Source organism: Eretmochelys imbricata, chromosome 4 (genome assembly GCF_965152235.1).
Source record: "Eretmochelys imbricata isolate rEreImb1 chromosome 4, rEreImb1.hap1, whole genome shotgun sequence".
NCBI classification, from domain to species: Eukaryota; Metazoa; Chordata; order Testudines; family Cheloniidae; genus Eretmochelys; species Eretmochelys imbricata.
The window spans coordinates 36,154,094-36,169,543 of NC_135575.1; the positions used below are offsets into that span (position 1 = coordinate 36,154,094).

The 15,450-nt window shown below is 40.6% G+C and overlaps 1 protein-coding gene across 5 annotated transcripts in view; it reads left to right on the forward strand.

Annotated features, from left to right (window-relative positions):
* The window catches only part of SEC24B (SEC24 homolog B, COPII component), a 99,985-nt gene that overhangs the window by 20,244 nt on the left and 64,291 nt on the right, over positions 1-15,450 (forward strand). For 3 of the 5 annotated variants that reach the window (XR_013345889.1, XM_077815128.1, XM_077815129.1), the window contains exon 4: positions 13,237-13,341. The exons of the other annotated variants lie outside the window; for them this stretch is intronic. Coding sequence is in view for 2 of the 3 variants with exons in the window: in XM_077815128.1 (XP_077671254.1) it covers positions 13,237-13,341 (105 nt within the window). In the remaining variant the exon portion in view is untranslated. The remainder of the gene's footprint in view (positions 1-13,236; positions 13,342-15,450) is intronic. 5 annotated transcript variants of the gene reach the window in all.

Consider the following 15,450-nt stretch of genomic DNA (forward strand, 5'->3'; position numbering starts at 1 on the left):
ATCCAGGCATCCCAATGTTTCACAATGTGGTAGGCATGTCGGGTAAATGACATGTCTGGTTTCCACCTTAGGGCTCTGAACCTCCGACGAGACTGCTCGGGTGTTATCCCCATTCTGACTCTCGCCTTGGATTTAAACAGTTCATACTTGTTCATGTGTTCTTTAGGCATTTCAGCTGCCACCTCAGCTAAGGGTCCACTGAGCTGCGGCCTCAGCTCTACCATGTACTGGTCAGTAGAGAGGTTGTATCCAAGGCAGGCCCTTTCGAAGTTTTCTAGGAAGGCCTCAGTATCATCGCCTGCCTTGTAGGTGGGGAACTTTCTGGGATGGGAAGTGGTACTTGGAGAAGGATTACTAGGGTTTGTTGGGATATTCTGCTGAGCCTTTATCTTCTCCATCTCCTCCACATACTTCCTCTCTTTTTCCTTCTCCTCCAGTTCTTTGTCCCTCGCTTCCATAGCTCTCCTGTGAGCAGCCGCTTGGTGTTGTTCTGCCTCCCTTTCTTGTTCCTTCTTCAGCCGCATGAGTTCTATCTGTCTTTCATGTTCCCTTTGTCTTTCCTCAGCCTGAAATTTGGCTAATTCCAGCTGTAGTCGAGCTGAGGATTTGGTCATTCTAACCTCTCTGTTTTTAACTAACTTTACACCCGAGGTTTAGAAATAAACAAACAAAACTTGGCTGTAAAATTTTGTTGTGCTGGAATAGAATACCTATTCTCTGATAGTGATTGTCAGCCTACAGAAAAAGACAATTCCCTTGTCTCTGCTCTGGGCCCAACTTAAAGCAAAAAACCTCCAACTACTTGGAAACCTGCTTACCCAGCCCAAAGAAAAAGCAAATGGGTAGAACACACACCCCCTATTTACTTTTAGGAAGAAAAGAAAAAAAAAAACCTCTGGGTTGGAAGACTGTGAATTTCCCTGCAGGAGTTAAGTACCCTGCCTCCAGGCAAAGAAAACCTGCAATTCACAAGATAATCCCCTTTTGTCTCTGCTTGGCCACAAAGCAGGGAAAACCCAAGATGCTTTCAGTTTCAAAGCTGCTTCAAAGCCACAGGAAAAAAAAATTCCTTTTTAAAATCTGTATTTCTAGTTCAAAAAATCTCAACTGGATCTCAAAATGATTTCAGGTTAATCCCACCACTATGCCACCATGTCAAGGTTCCTCCCCCACTCTGAACTCTAGGGTACAGATGTGGGGACCTGCATGAAAAACCTCCTAAGCTTATCTTTACCAGCTTAGGTCAAAACTTCCCCAAGGTACAAAGTATTCCACCCGTGGTCCTTGGAATGGCCGCTACCACCACCAAACTAATACTGGTTACTGGGGAAGAGCTGTTTGGACGCGTCTTTCCCCCCAAAATACTTCCCAAAGCCCTGCACCCCACTTCCTGGACAAGGTTTGGTAAAAAGCCTCACCAATTTGCCTAGGTGACTACAGACCCAGACCCTTGGATCTTAAGAACAATGAACAATCCTCCCAACACTTGCACCCCCCCCTTTCCTGGGAAATGTTGGATAAAAAGCCTCACCAATTTGCATAGGTGACCACAGACCCAAACCCTTGGATCTGAGAACAATGAAAAAACATTCAGTTTTTTTACAAGAAGACTTTTAATAGAAAATAGAAGTAAATAGAAATGAAGAAATCCCCCCTGTAAAATCAGGATGGTAGATATCTTACAGGGTAATTAGATTCAAAAACATAGAGAACCCCTCTAGGCAAAACCTTAAGTTACAAAAAGATACACAGACAGAAATAGTTATTCTATTCAGCACAATTCTTTTCTCAGCCATTTAAAGAAATCATAATCTAACACATACCTAGCTAGATTACTTACTAAAAGTTCTAAGACTCCATTCCTGTTCTGTCCCTGGCAAAAGCAGCATACAGACAGACACAGACCCTTTGTTTCTCTCCCTCCTCCCAGCTTTTGAAAGTATCTTGTCTCCTCATTGGTCATTTTGGTCAGGTGCCAGCGAGGTTACCTTTAGCTTCTTAACCCTTTACAGGTGAGAGGAGCTTTCCCCTGGCCAGGAGGAATTTCAAAGGGGTTTACCCTTCCCCTTATATTTATGACACTCACGAAAGCTTACGCTCAAATAAATTTGTTAGTCTCTAAAGTGCCACAAGTCCTCCTTTTCTTTTTGCTAATAAAATATGTGCAGGTTTAAAAAAATTCTCAAAAGCTTTTAAATCTTAAATACTTGGCTCTGATACAGTGTTTTCATATATAGTTCTCAAAGCCCTTTTGTAATCTGGGTTATAATCTCCATATTTATCAATGAATAAAAAACCTAGGAAAATCCATTAAAGTAATCTATTGTCTATCAACCTGACTTTTATCCCCCAAACATGCAGAGATGAGAACTATTAATTGTTTGAAAAGTATTATCCCCACACTAAATCTTTTAAAAATCATTACAGAAAGTGAGGTTTTGGAAATTGATTTGCAGCTGCTGTTTGGTTCTTAAACAGTTTTACAGTGATGTTAAGTAGCAGTTTGAACCCTGAACTGCTGAACAGAATTTAATTGCAGTATAGACATGCTAAATGGGGTTTGCTACAGCACAATGTTCTTTAATCCTAGGCAGACTCACAATAATAACTGTCACGTACAAAGTGCATGCAGTCTGTACGTACAAACCAGGGAAGAAATGTGATATGATTGCATATTTAAATCTTCATAAATTCAGTCTGTGTGTGTGTATATAGCACAGTTGGATAATCACACTTTCAAGACCGAGATGTCCAGATGGTCTGACACCAAGGCCCTTTTTAATTTGCCAGGAGCCTGAGGGTTCTACTGATTGCATATATTTGTTTTAATTTTATCAATAATAAATCACATTTCTTGTACTTGCATCTTCCTTGATATATGAATAAAAGTTGTTGGCATTCACCAGCAACAGAAATCTGTTGTTGATCAGCTTTATCCTCTTCAGTTACAGGTTCATTTCAGGTCTCTGAAACGCTGCAGTTAAGGCACTTTTGAAATATTTGTACCAGTGATTATTTGAATGTGGGATCACGTAATACACTTTTTTTTTTTTTTCCAATTTGGGAGGGGATTCTGCCTGTAGTACAGATGAGTATAAAGTGTCACAAATTATTTTTTAGGTTTAATGAAGTGTGCTCTTCCTCATGGCATGTGCACACTCTGGGTTACTAATTTACCTTGTCCTGTGGTTCTGTACATTACAAAGTACATCTCATCTCATTCATGTAAGACTGCATAGATGCTCCTAAGTCTTGTTTCTACAAAGCATTTAAGCGTAAGTCATATTTCACAAAGCACTTAAGCAAGTGCTTAAATGTCTTCAGTGGGTTAAACATGAACTTAAGTGCTTTGCTGAATCAGGGCTGCAACTGTGAAAGCCTGTTAAAATAACTGAATTTTACACTGTTGTATATTTGGAAGCTGGGTTAATGTTGATCCAATGTGAACAGGGCTTAAAAATAGCAATGTTGTGAAGATGGTCAGGGAAACTTCTGTAAACTCATTTTTTCTTTTAAAAGTAGAGTCTACAGAATCTCAGTGTGGCTTTTTGGAAGTTAACTGAAGTTTTAATGCTCTAAATGTATATTTGTCTTGACACTGGCTGTAACACCTAGATTAAGTGAGCTGATTTTTGTCCTATCATATAGTGGGTAAATTTAAATAATTTGTGGCCTGCATAAATTCTCTAATAACAGAAGCTGATGAATAAAAAAACTGTTTAAAAGCAGCTAAATCTAAGAATATTGAACAGCAGGGTCCATTTTGAACAAATGCAAGATTAATCTTGGTATTTCAGTCAGTGCCTCGATACTGTGGTGATGGTTGTATTGGAAATTTGAGGGTAATGAAAAGGAAGACTTTTTAAAAAAAAACAAAAACAAAAACCTACTTTATAATCTAATTTCTTTTCACTCAATTCTCGTTTTATTCTTGACACTACCACTATTATGAAATCCAAACCCAGTAATTGTGCAATTTACATTTTGGAAATCTTTCATATTGTGCTAGAATAGTCTTGTTTTAGCAACAAAAACAAAACCCTGCAATATCGTATAACTAGTTTCCTGTTTTTTGTAAATGAAATATTTTCACATTTCGTCCTTGCTCTTTCTCTCAACTTCAGCCTCATTTGTCTGTAAATGTATTGTATGGAACAGTGATGCTCAGACTGCAGCTCTGAAGCCACAAGTGGCTCTTTAAAGTGTCTTCTGCTGCTCTTTGCAGCACGTGATATTAAAACAGTGTGATTTTAATTAATAAGCAGTTAGAATGCTTTTACCATGTTATTAACTAATTAAGTTAGCAACTTGCTCAAGTTATTAACTTATTTACTGTGAGAATAATCTATTGACTAAATTATTTCCCATCATACTATTTAAATATGAATAGTACTATAGTAAATGAAACAATAAATTTACACTACAGTGACTCTTTTTTTGGTAATGTTGATCACTAGTTTTTTCTCTTGAACCAATCAGACCTGAGTATGACTGGTATGGAACAAAGATTTGAGTGGGTTGGCTATAATTGAAAAATTGTAAGGAGAAGCTTTATTTTGGAATTTCTTTTGCTCAAAAATGCCAAATAAAATATCCCAGTAGAATTACCTTCCTTCTGCTCCTGTTTTTTTTCTCACTTTCCCATCCTTGGATTTTGTTATTTCTTACCCCAACCTTTCAGTTTCTTTCTCTTTCATCCCCTTTCCATTTTGGTGTGTGATACATGCTGGAATCCCTCCTTTTTCTTTTTTTTATAATACTTAGTTGAGGAAGGTTTAATATGGCTCTCTTCAGTCAGCTTTCATAAAATCATAGAAATTTGAGGCTGAAAAGGATCTCTAAGTCATGAAGCCCCCTGCATTCAGGAAGCCCCCTGCACTCAGTCAGGATCAAGTAAAGCTAGACCCTCCCTGACAGGTTGTTGTCCAACTTGTTTGTAAAAATTTCTGTTGATGGGGATTCCACAACCTCTCTTCCAGAGCTTGACTACCTTATACTGTAGTTAGAAAGTTTTTCCTAATATCTAACCTAAGTCTCTCTTCCTGCAGATTAAGCCCATCACTTCTTGTCCTACCTTCAGTGGACAAGGAGAACAATTGATCACCATCCTCTTCCTTAACATATTTGAAGACAGTTATCAGGTCTGCCCTCAGTCGTCTCTTAAGACTAAATGTGCACCGTTGTTTTAACCTTTCCTCATAGATCAAGTTTTCTAACCTTTTAGCATTTTTGTTGCTCTCCTTTGGACTCTCTCCCATTTGTCTACAGCTTTCCTAAACTATGGTGCCCAGAATTAGATACAATACTCCCTGCTTTACTCAACACTGGTGAGGCCTCAGCTGGACAACTACCTTCCATGTCCTTACATGCAACAGTCCTGTTAATACTGCCCAGAAAATTAGCCTTTTTTTACAACTGCATCACATTGTTGACTTTCATTCACTTTATGATCCACTGTGACCCCAAGATCTTTTTTAGCAGTACTACCTCGTAGCCAATTATTCCCCATTTTGTAGTTGTGCATTTGATTTTTCATTCTTAGGTGGAGTGCTTTGCACTTGTCTTCAATGAATTTCTTCTTGTTGATTACAGACCAATTCTCCAGTTTGTCAAGGTAATCGTAATCCTTTTCTAATCTAATCCTGTTCTCCAAAATGTCCTCACAGTCTGTCATCTTTAGATTTTATAAGCATACTCTCCACTCCATGATCAAAGTCATTTAGGAAAATATTGAATACTACTGGATCCAGGACTGACCCTTTTGGAACTCCTCTAGATGCACCCTTCCAGTTTGACAGCTAACCACTGATAACTGCTTTTGGAGTATGGTCTTTTAACTAGTTGTTCACCTACCTTGCAGTAAATTCATCTAGACTGCATTTCCGTAGTTTGCTTAAGAGAATTCCATGTAGGACTATAGAATAAAATCAAGATATTTCATGTCTTCTGCTTACCCTCATTTACTTGGCCATAGCCCTCTTAAAGAGGGAAATTAAGTTTGTTTAGTATGATTTGTTCTTGACAGATCCATCCTGGCTATTCCTTAAATTAGGTTAGTGGTTTTCAATCTTTTTTTCATTTGCAGACCCCTAAAAAATTTCAAATGGAGGTGTGGACCCCCAACATGGGCCACAAATTGAAAACCACTGCTTTAGTTGCTTACAAATTGATTGTTTAATAATTTGTTTGAGTATCTCCTTTCCAGGTGTTGAAGTTAGGCTGACTGGTCTATAATTTCCCAGGTCCTCTTCGTTCCCCCTTTTAAAGTTAGGTGCTATATTTGTCCTTCTCCAGTCTCACCTCATTCAAAGTCCATCAGTCCTTGAAGATAATTGCTAATGGTTCCAAGATTTCTTCAGATTAGAGATTGCATTTGGATTATTAAAGAGTGATTGTGAGCATATATTTCCTCACAGTTTATATGTACTGCCCCTGCAGAACTCCCAGCTCGCTCTGGGACACGTAGTTTGGTATCAAGCCCCATCCTAAACTCTGACTCACTGTGAGAGGAACACCATACTAACCTTCTTTCTAGCTGCTTTTCGTTTCTCTCTCCTTTTGTGTTCCACTCCTTCTCCTCTTCATATCTGACCCCACTCCTGTGGTTTTTATCTTAGGTCTTCCTCACCTCTTGTCGTACTGATCTTAATCTGTTTCTTTCCCCCTCTTAATCATGCCTTAATCAACATGTTCTTGCTCAGCACTCCTGAAGCATTGTAAAAGGAGACTGACGTATTCCTATTCAGTTGCACTTTGCAGCTCCTGCTGAGCCATAAGTAAAATCTTTAAGAGAAGCACAAATACAATCTGGTACTGGGAAGAGAATTTTTCTTTTCCCTCCTCTTTAATAAGTGCACTCCATAGAACCAGGGGATAAGAATATCTGAACACGTTTTTTTCCCCACGTTCTAGCAGCAGAGAGAAATTGAAGAGTTCATCAGTTTCATTTCTGTTGGTTCTGCCTGTGTCGCACTAGCCAGTTGTTACATATAGGATCTTCAGCAGAGTGTGATCGTCCCTGTGGGAATGTTATTGCATAGCGTATTGGAAAAACTGAGATACCCTCAGCCTTGCTTTGTTTCTAAACCTCTCTAATATGTTATGGCATCTGACAACTCAGCTTCTCAAGAATGTGCTCACTACAGCTATATATATGGTGAGTCCATGTTATGTTGGGGATACCTCTGGCTGATGAAAAAACAAGGGCCCTCTGCTAAGCTGACCTATTTAGGGAGTGGGATAGAGACACAGACTGGGGTATCTAGAGTCCCATAGGATACATTGTGGGAACTTCTGGGATTGATTATCAAGGCTATAGTGGCAAGGAAGCATACAGTGCTGGAGTTTGCAGTCTTGGGCATTTTGCACCAGACTGTCAGCTTCCATTGGGAGTATCAAAGCCCAACCATTTTATAAGCTTAATGAAGAGGTGAAGGAGGTTTTGGGGACTTGAGAACAGTTTCTGAATCCTTTTCATGGAGTGTCTTTTCGGAGGGAGAAACTGATTAGAGACACAGTTATAGATCATTCTCTCTTGCAACATGAATAACTTAGCACTCAGCACCAGGGTTAAAGCCCCTGCTTTACTCTCAGCTGTAGATGACCTACCGGTGCTGTCTTCTCTCAGTGCAGATGTGATGGGCTCATACCAAAGACCGCCTGAGGATGCTTGTTCTCTGATGTCGGCAGGCACGTCAGCAGTGTACCATGACAATGTATTCAATCGCAGCTGGGTTCTCCACCAACCCATCAAAATTGCAACCTGGAGTGTTGCAACTCTTCACAGGTGTGGTCATCAGGTCGCTGTCTCGTGTGGACGGTCTTGGCATATCAATCGCAGGCCTGACGGAATCAAGGCTGATAAATCACGAATGCCACAAGGTGGAAGATTCATTAGTTCTGTATTCCAGTGGCCCCAACCACTTACAAGGGGTAGCATTACTACTGCGAGGCAAAACCAAGTCCTTCTTGATAACCTGGATGCCCAGGTCTTCTCTACTACTTATTGCACGTCTTAAACATCAGCACAGTCACCTCGCTGTCATAGTGGTCTATTTGCTGACAGAGAAATCTGTTGATTCAAAGATCATTTCTACGATCAGTTGGAATCTTTAGTATGCACAGTCCCTCCACATGACAATTTCATGATTGTGGGCCACCTAAATGCAGTTACTGGCTCCCGGCAAATTGGGCTTGATCAGGTCATTGGCCATTACAGTTCAGGTACACTCTTGCCGCTTGCTCACCTTCTGCGCCTCTCAGAATCTTTCCATTCTTGGGTCATGGTTCAAGCGGCAATGCATACATCAGATGTCATGGATCTCTCACGATGGCATCACTCAGAAGGAGTTGGACCACATATCGCACGTGACAGGCATCTCTTCGCCTCCTGTAGAGTATATTGTGCTGCAGAATGTGCCACAAAAACAGATCACCACCTAGTGGTTGCCTGCATGACATTGACACTCTGACGAGTGAGTACGCCCTCTGTGATGAGGAAAACGTTTGACATTGATGCGCTTCTCTGTGTGCCGGGTTTAGCCAACAGGTTATGTATCGACATCAGAAATAGATTCTTGGCTCTAGCTGACTTGCTGGTTGATGTCGAGGTTGCCTGCTCTTCGTTTACCTCCATCCTCCACCAATCTGCCGAGCAGACAATTGGCTATTAGGCATCTAGCACACTGACCATGGCTATCAAAGGAGGCCTTCCAGACAGTTAAATTGAAGGTCACATCCAGTCAGTGTGGCGATAAGCACACTCATACTCAGCTGAAGTGAAAGTTTAACACCTTGGCATTCTGTGAGCTTGAGGCATATTCTAACCAAGTGGTAGATGATGATGATGATGAAGAATTTGGTTTAGCCAGGGGAGACTTAAAGCTGGCATTCTGCATGATCTGCAACCTTGGCGGTCAAGAGGTAGTTACTATGAAAGGGATCTTGAATGACCGCCAAGGCCATTCATGTAAATTAGATGACAACATCCTTTCACGCTGGGTGGAACATTATCACAGGGCCCTGAATCGCCCTCCAGCTGCAGCTTGTTCAGAGCTGGACGTTTTGACAGCCACTGTGGTTTCAGACCCAGATACTTGTACTGATCACCATCATTGGATGAAGTGTGCCATCTGCTGACTGAAAATGGATGCTCAGCCATTCCCGAGAGCTGCTAAAATGTGCTATTGACTCTGTAGCAGAATCACTTCTGGCCATCTTTCGTTTGATGTGGAGAACTGGAACCTTGCCAACTGCCTGGAAGAACGGTATTGTGATCTCACATTCACTGCGCGGTCCCTTGATCTTATAAAGTAAGAGCTACAGCCCAATCACCTTGTTGTCCATGCCAGGGAAGGTGCTTGTGTATGTTCTGCTGGCCCATTTGGAGCCCCTGCTACATTAGAAGCATTGCCCCCAACACTCAGGCTTTACAAGGAACAGGTCCAATTAGACGCCATTTTGGCCCTCTGCTTGTTGTTGGAGATACACCATGAGTTCAAGAAGCCCCTGCATGTAGCATATGTCAATCTTAAAGCTTTGTCTGAGTCAGTTGACCAAGTTGTGCTATGTAAGGCCTTAAAGGACGTAGGTGTCCCAAACACTCTGCTGGACTTGATTAGTGAGCTGCATAATGGAACCACTGCCCGTGTACGTTTAGGGAATTGGATGTCGGCACCTTTTAAATCAGTATCTGGTGTCAGACAGGGCTGTGTCTTGGCCCCTGCACTCTTTTGTCGGGCAATGGATTTCATAATACAGTATTCTATCAGGTCCATAGGCATTAAGATCGGTGGTCTCTCACTCTCAGACCTTGACTACGCCGATGACGTTGTTCTTACGCCTCTTCTTCTAGTACAGAGCCCCTGCAGGTTTCGTGAGGCACTCCAGCAAATGGAGGAGGAGTCAGCTAAGGTTGGCCTCCATGTTCTGTGGTCAAAGACAAAGCTGCAAAATCTAGGACCAGGTCCACCCATGACTCCCAACTGTCGAAGCAGTCCCCAGCTTTTGCTATTTGGGGTCTGTACTCACCAGTTCATTCCAGCTCTCAAACAGGTTCTCCATCAGATGGGCATCACAGTGTCTGCCAAGGGGCGTTTACAATGAATATGGAATCAACATCATCTCAGCATGACAACCCAGTTCAAGATCTATTCGAGCTGTATCCTTTCCATACTGTAGGATGGTTGCGAAACAGGACACTATGCCGCTGAGACTGGGCAAAGCTGGAGGCTTTCCACACAAAATGCCAACATCATATATTGGGCATAAAGAGGTTTTTAGTAGCATAGCCTCAAGACATGGGTCCCAGAGAGGATTGCTGTTCAGACACTTGGGGATTTGGTTCAGGTTCTCACCCAAATATGCAGAAGCAGACAAGAGTCAGCCTTGTTCAAGACTGCATTCCTGGTAGTTTTTTTGGAGCTTTTAGATGAGTGAGCTAGTGCTTGGGTTATTGAAGGATGCTTTGAAATGGGTTTTAGAGTGGAGGAATTTACAGGTGGGAGGTACAATTAATTGTCTTGACCCTGAGGATATTGAAAACTGTTCAGGGGATGAGGTGAGTCCATCATACTACAGGAGGGGAGTGAAGCCAGAATATGCCCACTAGGTGCATTAAGGACTTCAAACTGAGATGAGACTGATTGGAGAGGACCCCCTCTTTATTCTTGGTGATGGAAGGCCCCTCGCAACATACCAGCTTGTTACAGTTTTCAGAAAAGGGCTTTTAGAGTTGACATTACTGGTGCATAATTTGGCCCCCACTCATTCCAGACTTCAATAGCTAGGGCGAGGGCTATTCTGGCAATTGAGCAATGACATTCAAATGCATGTGGGACATATGTGAGACCCCAGGTAGAGAATCTGAACTAATTTTACTGTTTCCAATTTCAGAATCATGCAAATGGACCAAGCAAGCAGTGGTGTGGATCTGTAGGTACAATATTGTATACTGGGTGCACAAGTGGGCTTTCAGCTCATCTGGCAGTTCACATCTGTGTCTAGGTAGGGTGGCGGTCCTGAGCTAATGTGGATGGCAGAGCATGCTATGGGAACAGTTGATGCCCCTTGTACACTCTTTGGCAGCCTAGGAACAGAAACTGGTTGCAGTTATTATTTTCTTCGTTGAAAACTATCGTGAAGGCATAAGAGGGTTCAATTGATGCTCAGAGTTAAGAGGGATGTGGTGCAGATCCAGGAGTTGTTTCCTGGGATGACAATTATTTGGTCTGACATGTTGCAATGTAGGATATAGAAGGGAGCCATGAATCCTCCTTGGGTCAATATAATGGGGAGGTATGTGGAAAAGGAGGTGGATAAATTCATTTGTAATCAAGGGAGTTTGATAATTTGGGACATATCTTAGTGACACCTGAATTATTCAGGGAAAATTGAGTATACCTATTTCTCTAATATTAAGGGAGGAATCAGTCAATATCTAGGAACCTGTCAGGGACAGGGTGGGAGGAGGTAGCCAGACATAAATGTACTCGTTATGTAAAGGATATGGTTCTTGGATGAAATGGATTGGAAAACGATTTGAAGGGAAGCATCACTTAAGAAAGCTGAGTAAAGGGGTATTTGGGGCTCCTAAGTCTGCTACAGTGGGAGGCTTAGCACCCTCTCTTTTTCTGTTTAAGGCTGATACAGCAGAGAAAGGACCTCCCTCCTTTTATAGCCCCTTTTATCTCATATGACGGGAGAATGGTGGGGGTCCAGCAACAGGATGGCTGAAACCAGGTTGGGCATTAGGTGGAAATGATTAGGGAAATGCCTGCATTGTGCTACTTTTTGCCAGGTACTTGAAAATATATTAAGTGAATAAAGTTGCCGCCTAATTAAACCATATCCACAGACTCCTGTCTTTTTTCTGCCTTGGCCAGACAGTGTTCTGGTATTCTCTTTGATTTCTTATTACCTCTTCCATTGGCTCGGTAGCTGCTCTTCAAACTGACCCTGCTGGGTTGTAATAAGTATAATTTAAATACTCCTGATTTGTTCATCTGAGAATCTTTTTAAAGCAGAATGATGTGATGGCTAGCTTGTGTATTTTAATAAAATACATGTTAATATGGCTCACTGTACAACAGTTAAAACAGTTTGAGTTAGTAATTGAATGTCATTACGTATACACATCATTGTATGTATACATGAATGCCAGCGTGTATATGATTTATCTGCAACAATTTTATTGTAATAGAATGTTAAATATGTTTTCATGTTTAATATGTGGTATACCAGTCCAGTTTAAATTTGGCACTTCTGTTAGCAAACCACAGAACTCTTCAAAACTTTGGAAGTGTCTGAGTTAATTTTTTTTAAAGCATAGTAGTCTAATGGGCTGCCAAGAGGAAAACTATGGTAAGTTGCATCTATAAAATCAACAGATGTTCAAAAGTTTGAGTACTTGCGTAGTTAAAGTAAAGTCAGTAGTTCTGCACACACTAAGTGTCAACTGATCAGTACTTAACATTGCTATACAGCACATCTTTGCACACTATATGTATCTAGTGCCTTGCGTATTGTTTGTATTTGTGTATGGTGCCTATTGTATTAAAAACTGTTGGTTACAGTTTGTAGAATGTTCTGTGGTGATGTTCTTGGGTGCTCAGTGCTTTTGAAAATCAGGCCATGTATGTAGGTGCCTAAATATGGACTTACGAGCCTAGCTTTAGGCCCTCATTTTTGACAGTCTTGACCAAGTCAACCGGCACAGTAATACTAATACTTATTAAACTGGCATATCTTGTTTAAAATGCATGGTAAGAGTGTGATGGAAAACACGGAAAGGTGGAACATACGTGCGTTTATACGGTGAGGCAATGGTACATTTCATTGCTCTTCTTGCTAAACTGCAAAATACTAAAGAATTTGGAGAATCCTTTTTTAAAAGGGCAAGTTTGCCGAGCAAACTGATTCTTTCTTTGTCCAGAGGAAAAATGTTTCGTTCTTTATAATATTCCGTCCTATATATAAATATATATATTTTCCTTCCTACTAGTTTTTCTTAGGCACTACTAATGCTGAACCAAACTAGTTCACTAAAAAGCTGCTTGTGCTAAACTACTTACAGAGATTATCTAGCTCTCTTAGACTTTAATAAACTTTCATCACTTGCATGTTAGGATGTTCTCTGGAATGCCTGATTTCTCTCACTTTTAATGCAATGATTTGTGACTTTTGTTTCTCATCTTTCTTGTCTGTTTGACTCTTGTGTTTGTGCTTTCCACTTCACAGGCATGCAGTATGGTGGATATGTTAATAATCAAGCTAGCTCTGCACCAGCTCCCTTGTCATCAAGTTCAGATGATGAGGAAGAGGATGAGGAGGATGAGGAAGCAGGTCTGCTTTAGCTTTACACCAGTATATTGCTTTTTTCCTACCCAAGTTTTGTCTTCATATTTCCACCTCCTTGAATTATTAAAATTAAAAATTTAATCCCAAAAGTAGTTGCAATTCTTCAGACACCTAGCAAGCTGAGGGAAAATTTCCAACTCTTATATGAATATGGTAGTTAAAAATGGAGTGTAGTAATTGGAAATTGCTCAGTACAATGTTTTTTCCCCTGAGGTAACATGCATCTTCGTATTTTATAGTGTAACGGTTGCACTTTGAGGCTGTTTTAATTTCAGTATTCTAACTTTCAGCAAACTTGTAATGTTCTAATGGAATGTGTCTGGATGTAGAGCTTTTGGATGATGGTTGGTTTAGCTCTGTTACAGTTATACATGTAGATGTTTTACCACCTATGATAGTTAAATTTATCAGTTTTTTTTATATATTTCTCCTTCTAAGTATAGGGAACACTGTAAATACTGCAGTAAAGTAAAATATATTGTCATGTGGTAAATATTATTTTTAAGTCAATAACTGTATACAGAACCTGTCCTGTGTTTCTCTAGTACTGTTCAGTTTTAGGAGGCAGAGAAAGGAAAACAGTAAAACTCCTGAGGTATTCTCAGTCTAGTGACTTAAGCTCAAGATCATCCTCTCCTTTTCTGATATGCCAGTGGCCAGTATGGCATGGCTTTTGGGAGGACAGTCTTTATAAAGAAAAATATAGATCTCTGAGAAAGTGATTGCCATGTTTCTGTTGGTCCACAAGTAGTTCATCTCCACAGTCTATTGCAAAACGTTAGAGCTTCAGTATTCGGCACACTTCTGCCCTTCTCCACTCAACCTTTGTTGTGATATTTCATTTCCTTAAAAAAAATATGTAACAGAGTATCGGTTTTGTGCAATTTCATAATGGAGCCTTAATTATGTGTAATAGAGTATTTGTCCACAGGCACTTACCTGAAAGTATTTAGGGAGGCAGATAAAGTGAGACCAGAGCTGTCCTCCCTTTTTCTTGTGGAGTCTTCACCCTGCCTGTCTTTATGGATTATCTCTCCCCAGACCCGGTGAATAATTTCGAGAGGTCACTTACTTTGAAAACTATTTTTCTTATGGCAGTTCATTTGGGTAGGATTGTTGGGAGTTTCAGGCTTTTCACTGCAAGGATCCATGTTTATTTTTTATCAGAATGGTTTAGTTTCAAAACTAGTTCCATGTTTTTTGGTAGTTCCTCAGGTCATGATATTTTTTCAGGTCATTATTTATTTTTCTTGCTCTGCATGAACCCTAAAAGAGAAGTAGATCTTCAGCCTTGATGGTGAGGAGAGTGCTAAATATCTTCTTTCAGAGAGCCCTCTTGAGAGAGAAAGATATGTAGCCATTGATTCATCCTACTGGTAGACATATGCAACCTCTTGTATGGTGTACTACTGCGTGTGCTGTTGGTTTTGAGGACTACTAGGAAGTCCTACTGTTAAAAGCTGAAGAGGCTCCATGCTCAATTTAGGCTTATTTCGTGAGGACATTCACTGCTTTGGGAGTGGAGAGAATGGTTACTTCTCTGTAACAACGTACAGGAGCCACATTGGAAGCCTATTTCTGTGCTTTTACCAGTCGCCATAGTCTTGACATACTGCTCCTGCAACTGCCTCTTCTGAAAAACACGCTAGTCAGGCTGTTACTCATGAAAGTTTTACTCCGCTGTGAATGCTGTGTAGAAGTTTGTTTTCTGCAGTGATTTAGAAGGATATTTTGAGAATAATTTCTTGCCTTTGATTTGTTTCCTTGTATCTTACACCAGCTCATGTATCCTGTCCATTGAGTTCAGTTGGAGGATGCTTTTCATAGAAAGTCTTTTGTTCAGTTAGCATTTAACCAAACAGCAAGAAGTGTTCCTGGAGAATTTGCTTAACAAAAGGGCAATGTTTTCCCCTCCTCTTCCAAAGAAAAAGATTGGTCTTACAATCTACCATGTATTCCCCCCACCGCCCCCCCCCAAGCTAATTTTTAGCATTTTGCAGAGGCCAGCATCTGTTTCTGAATGAAATTAAGTTAATCCGTTTAGTCTTCAGTGTTTTTAAAATTAAAATTGAATAAAAGCAGAATACAGGTTTG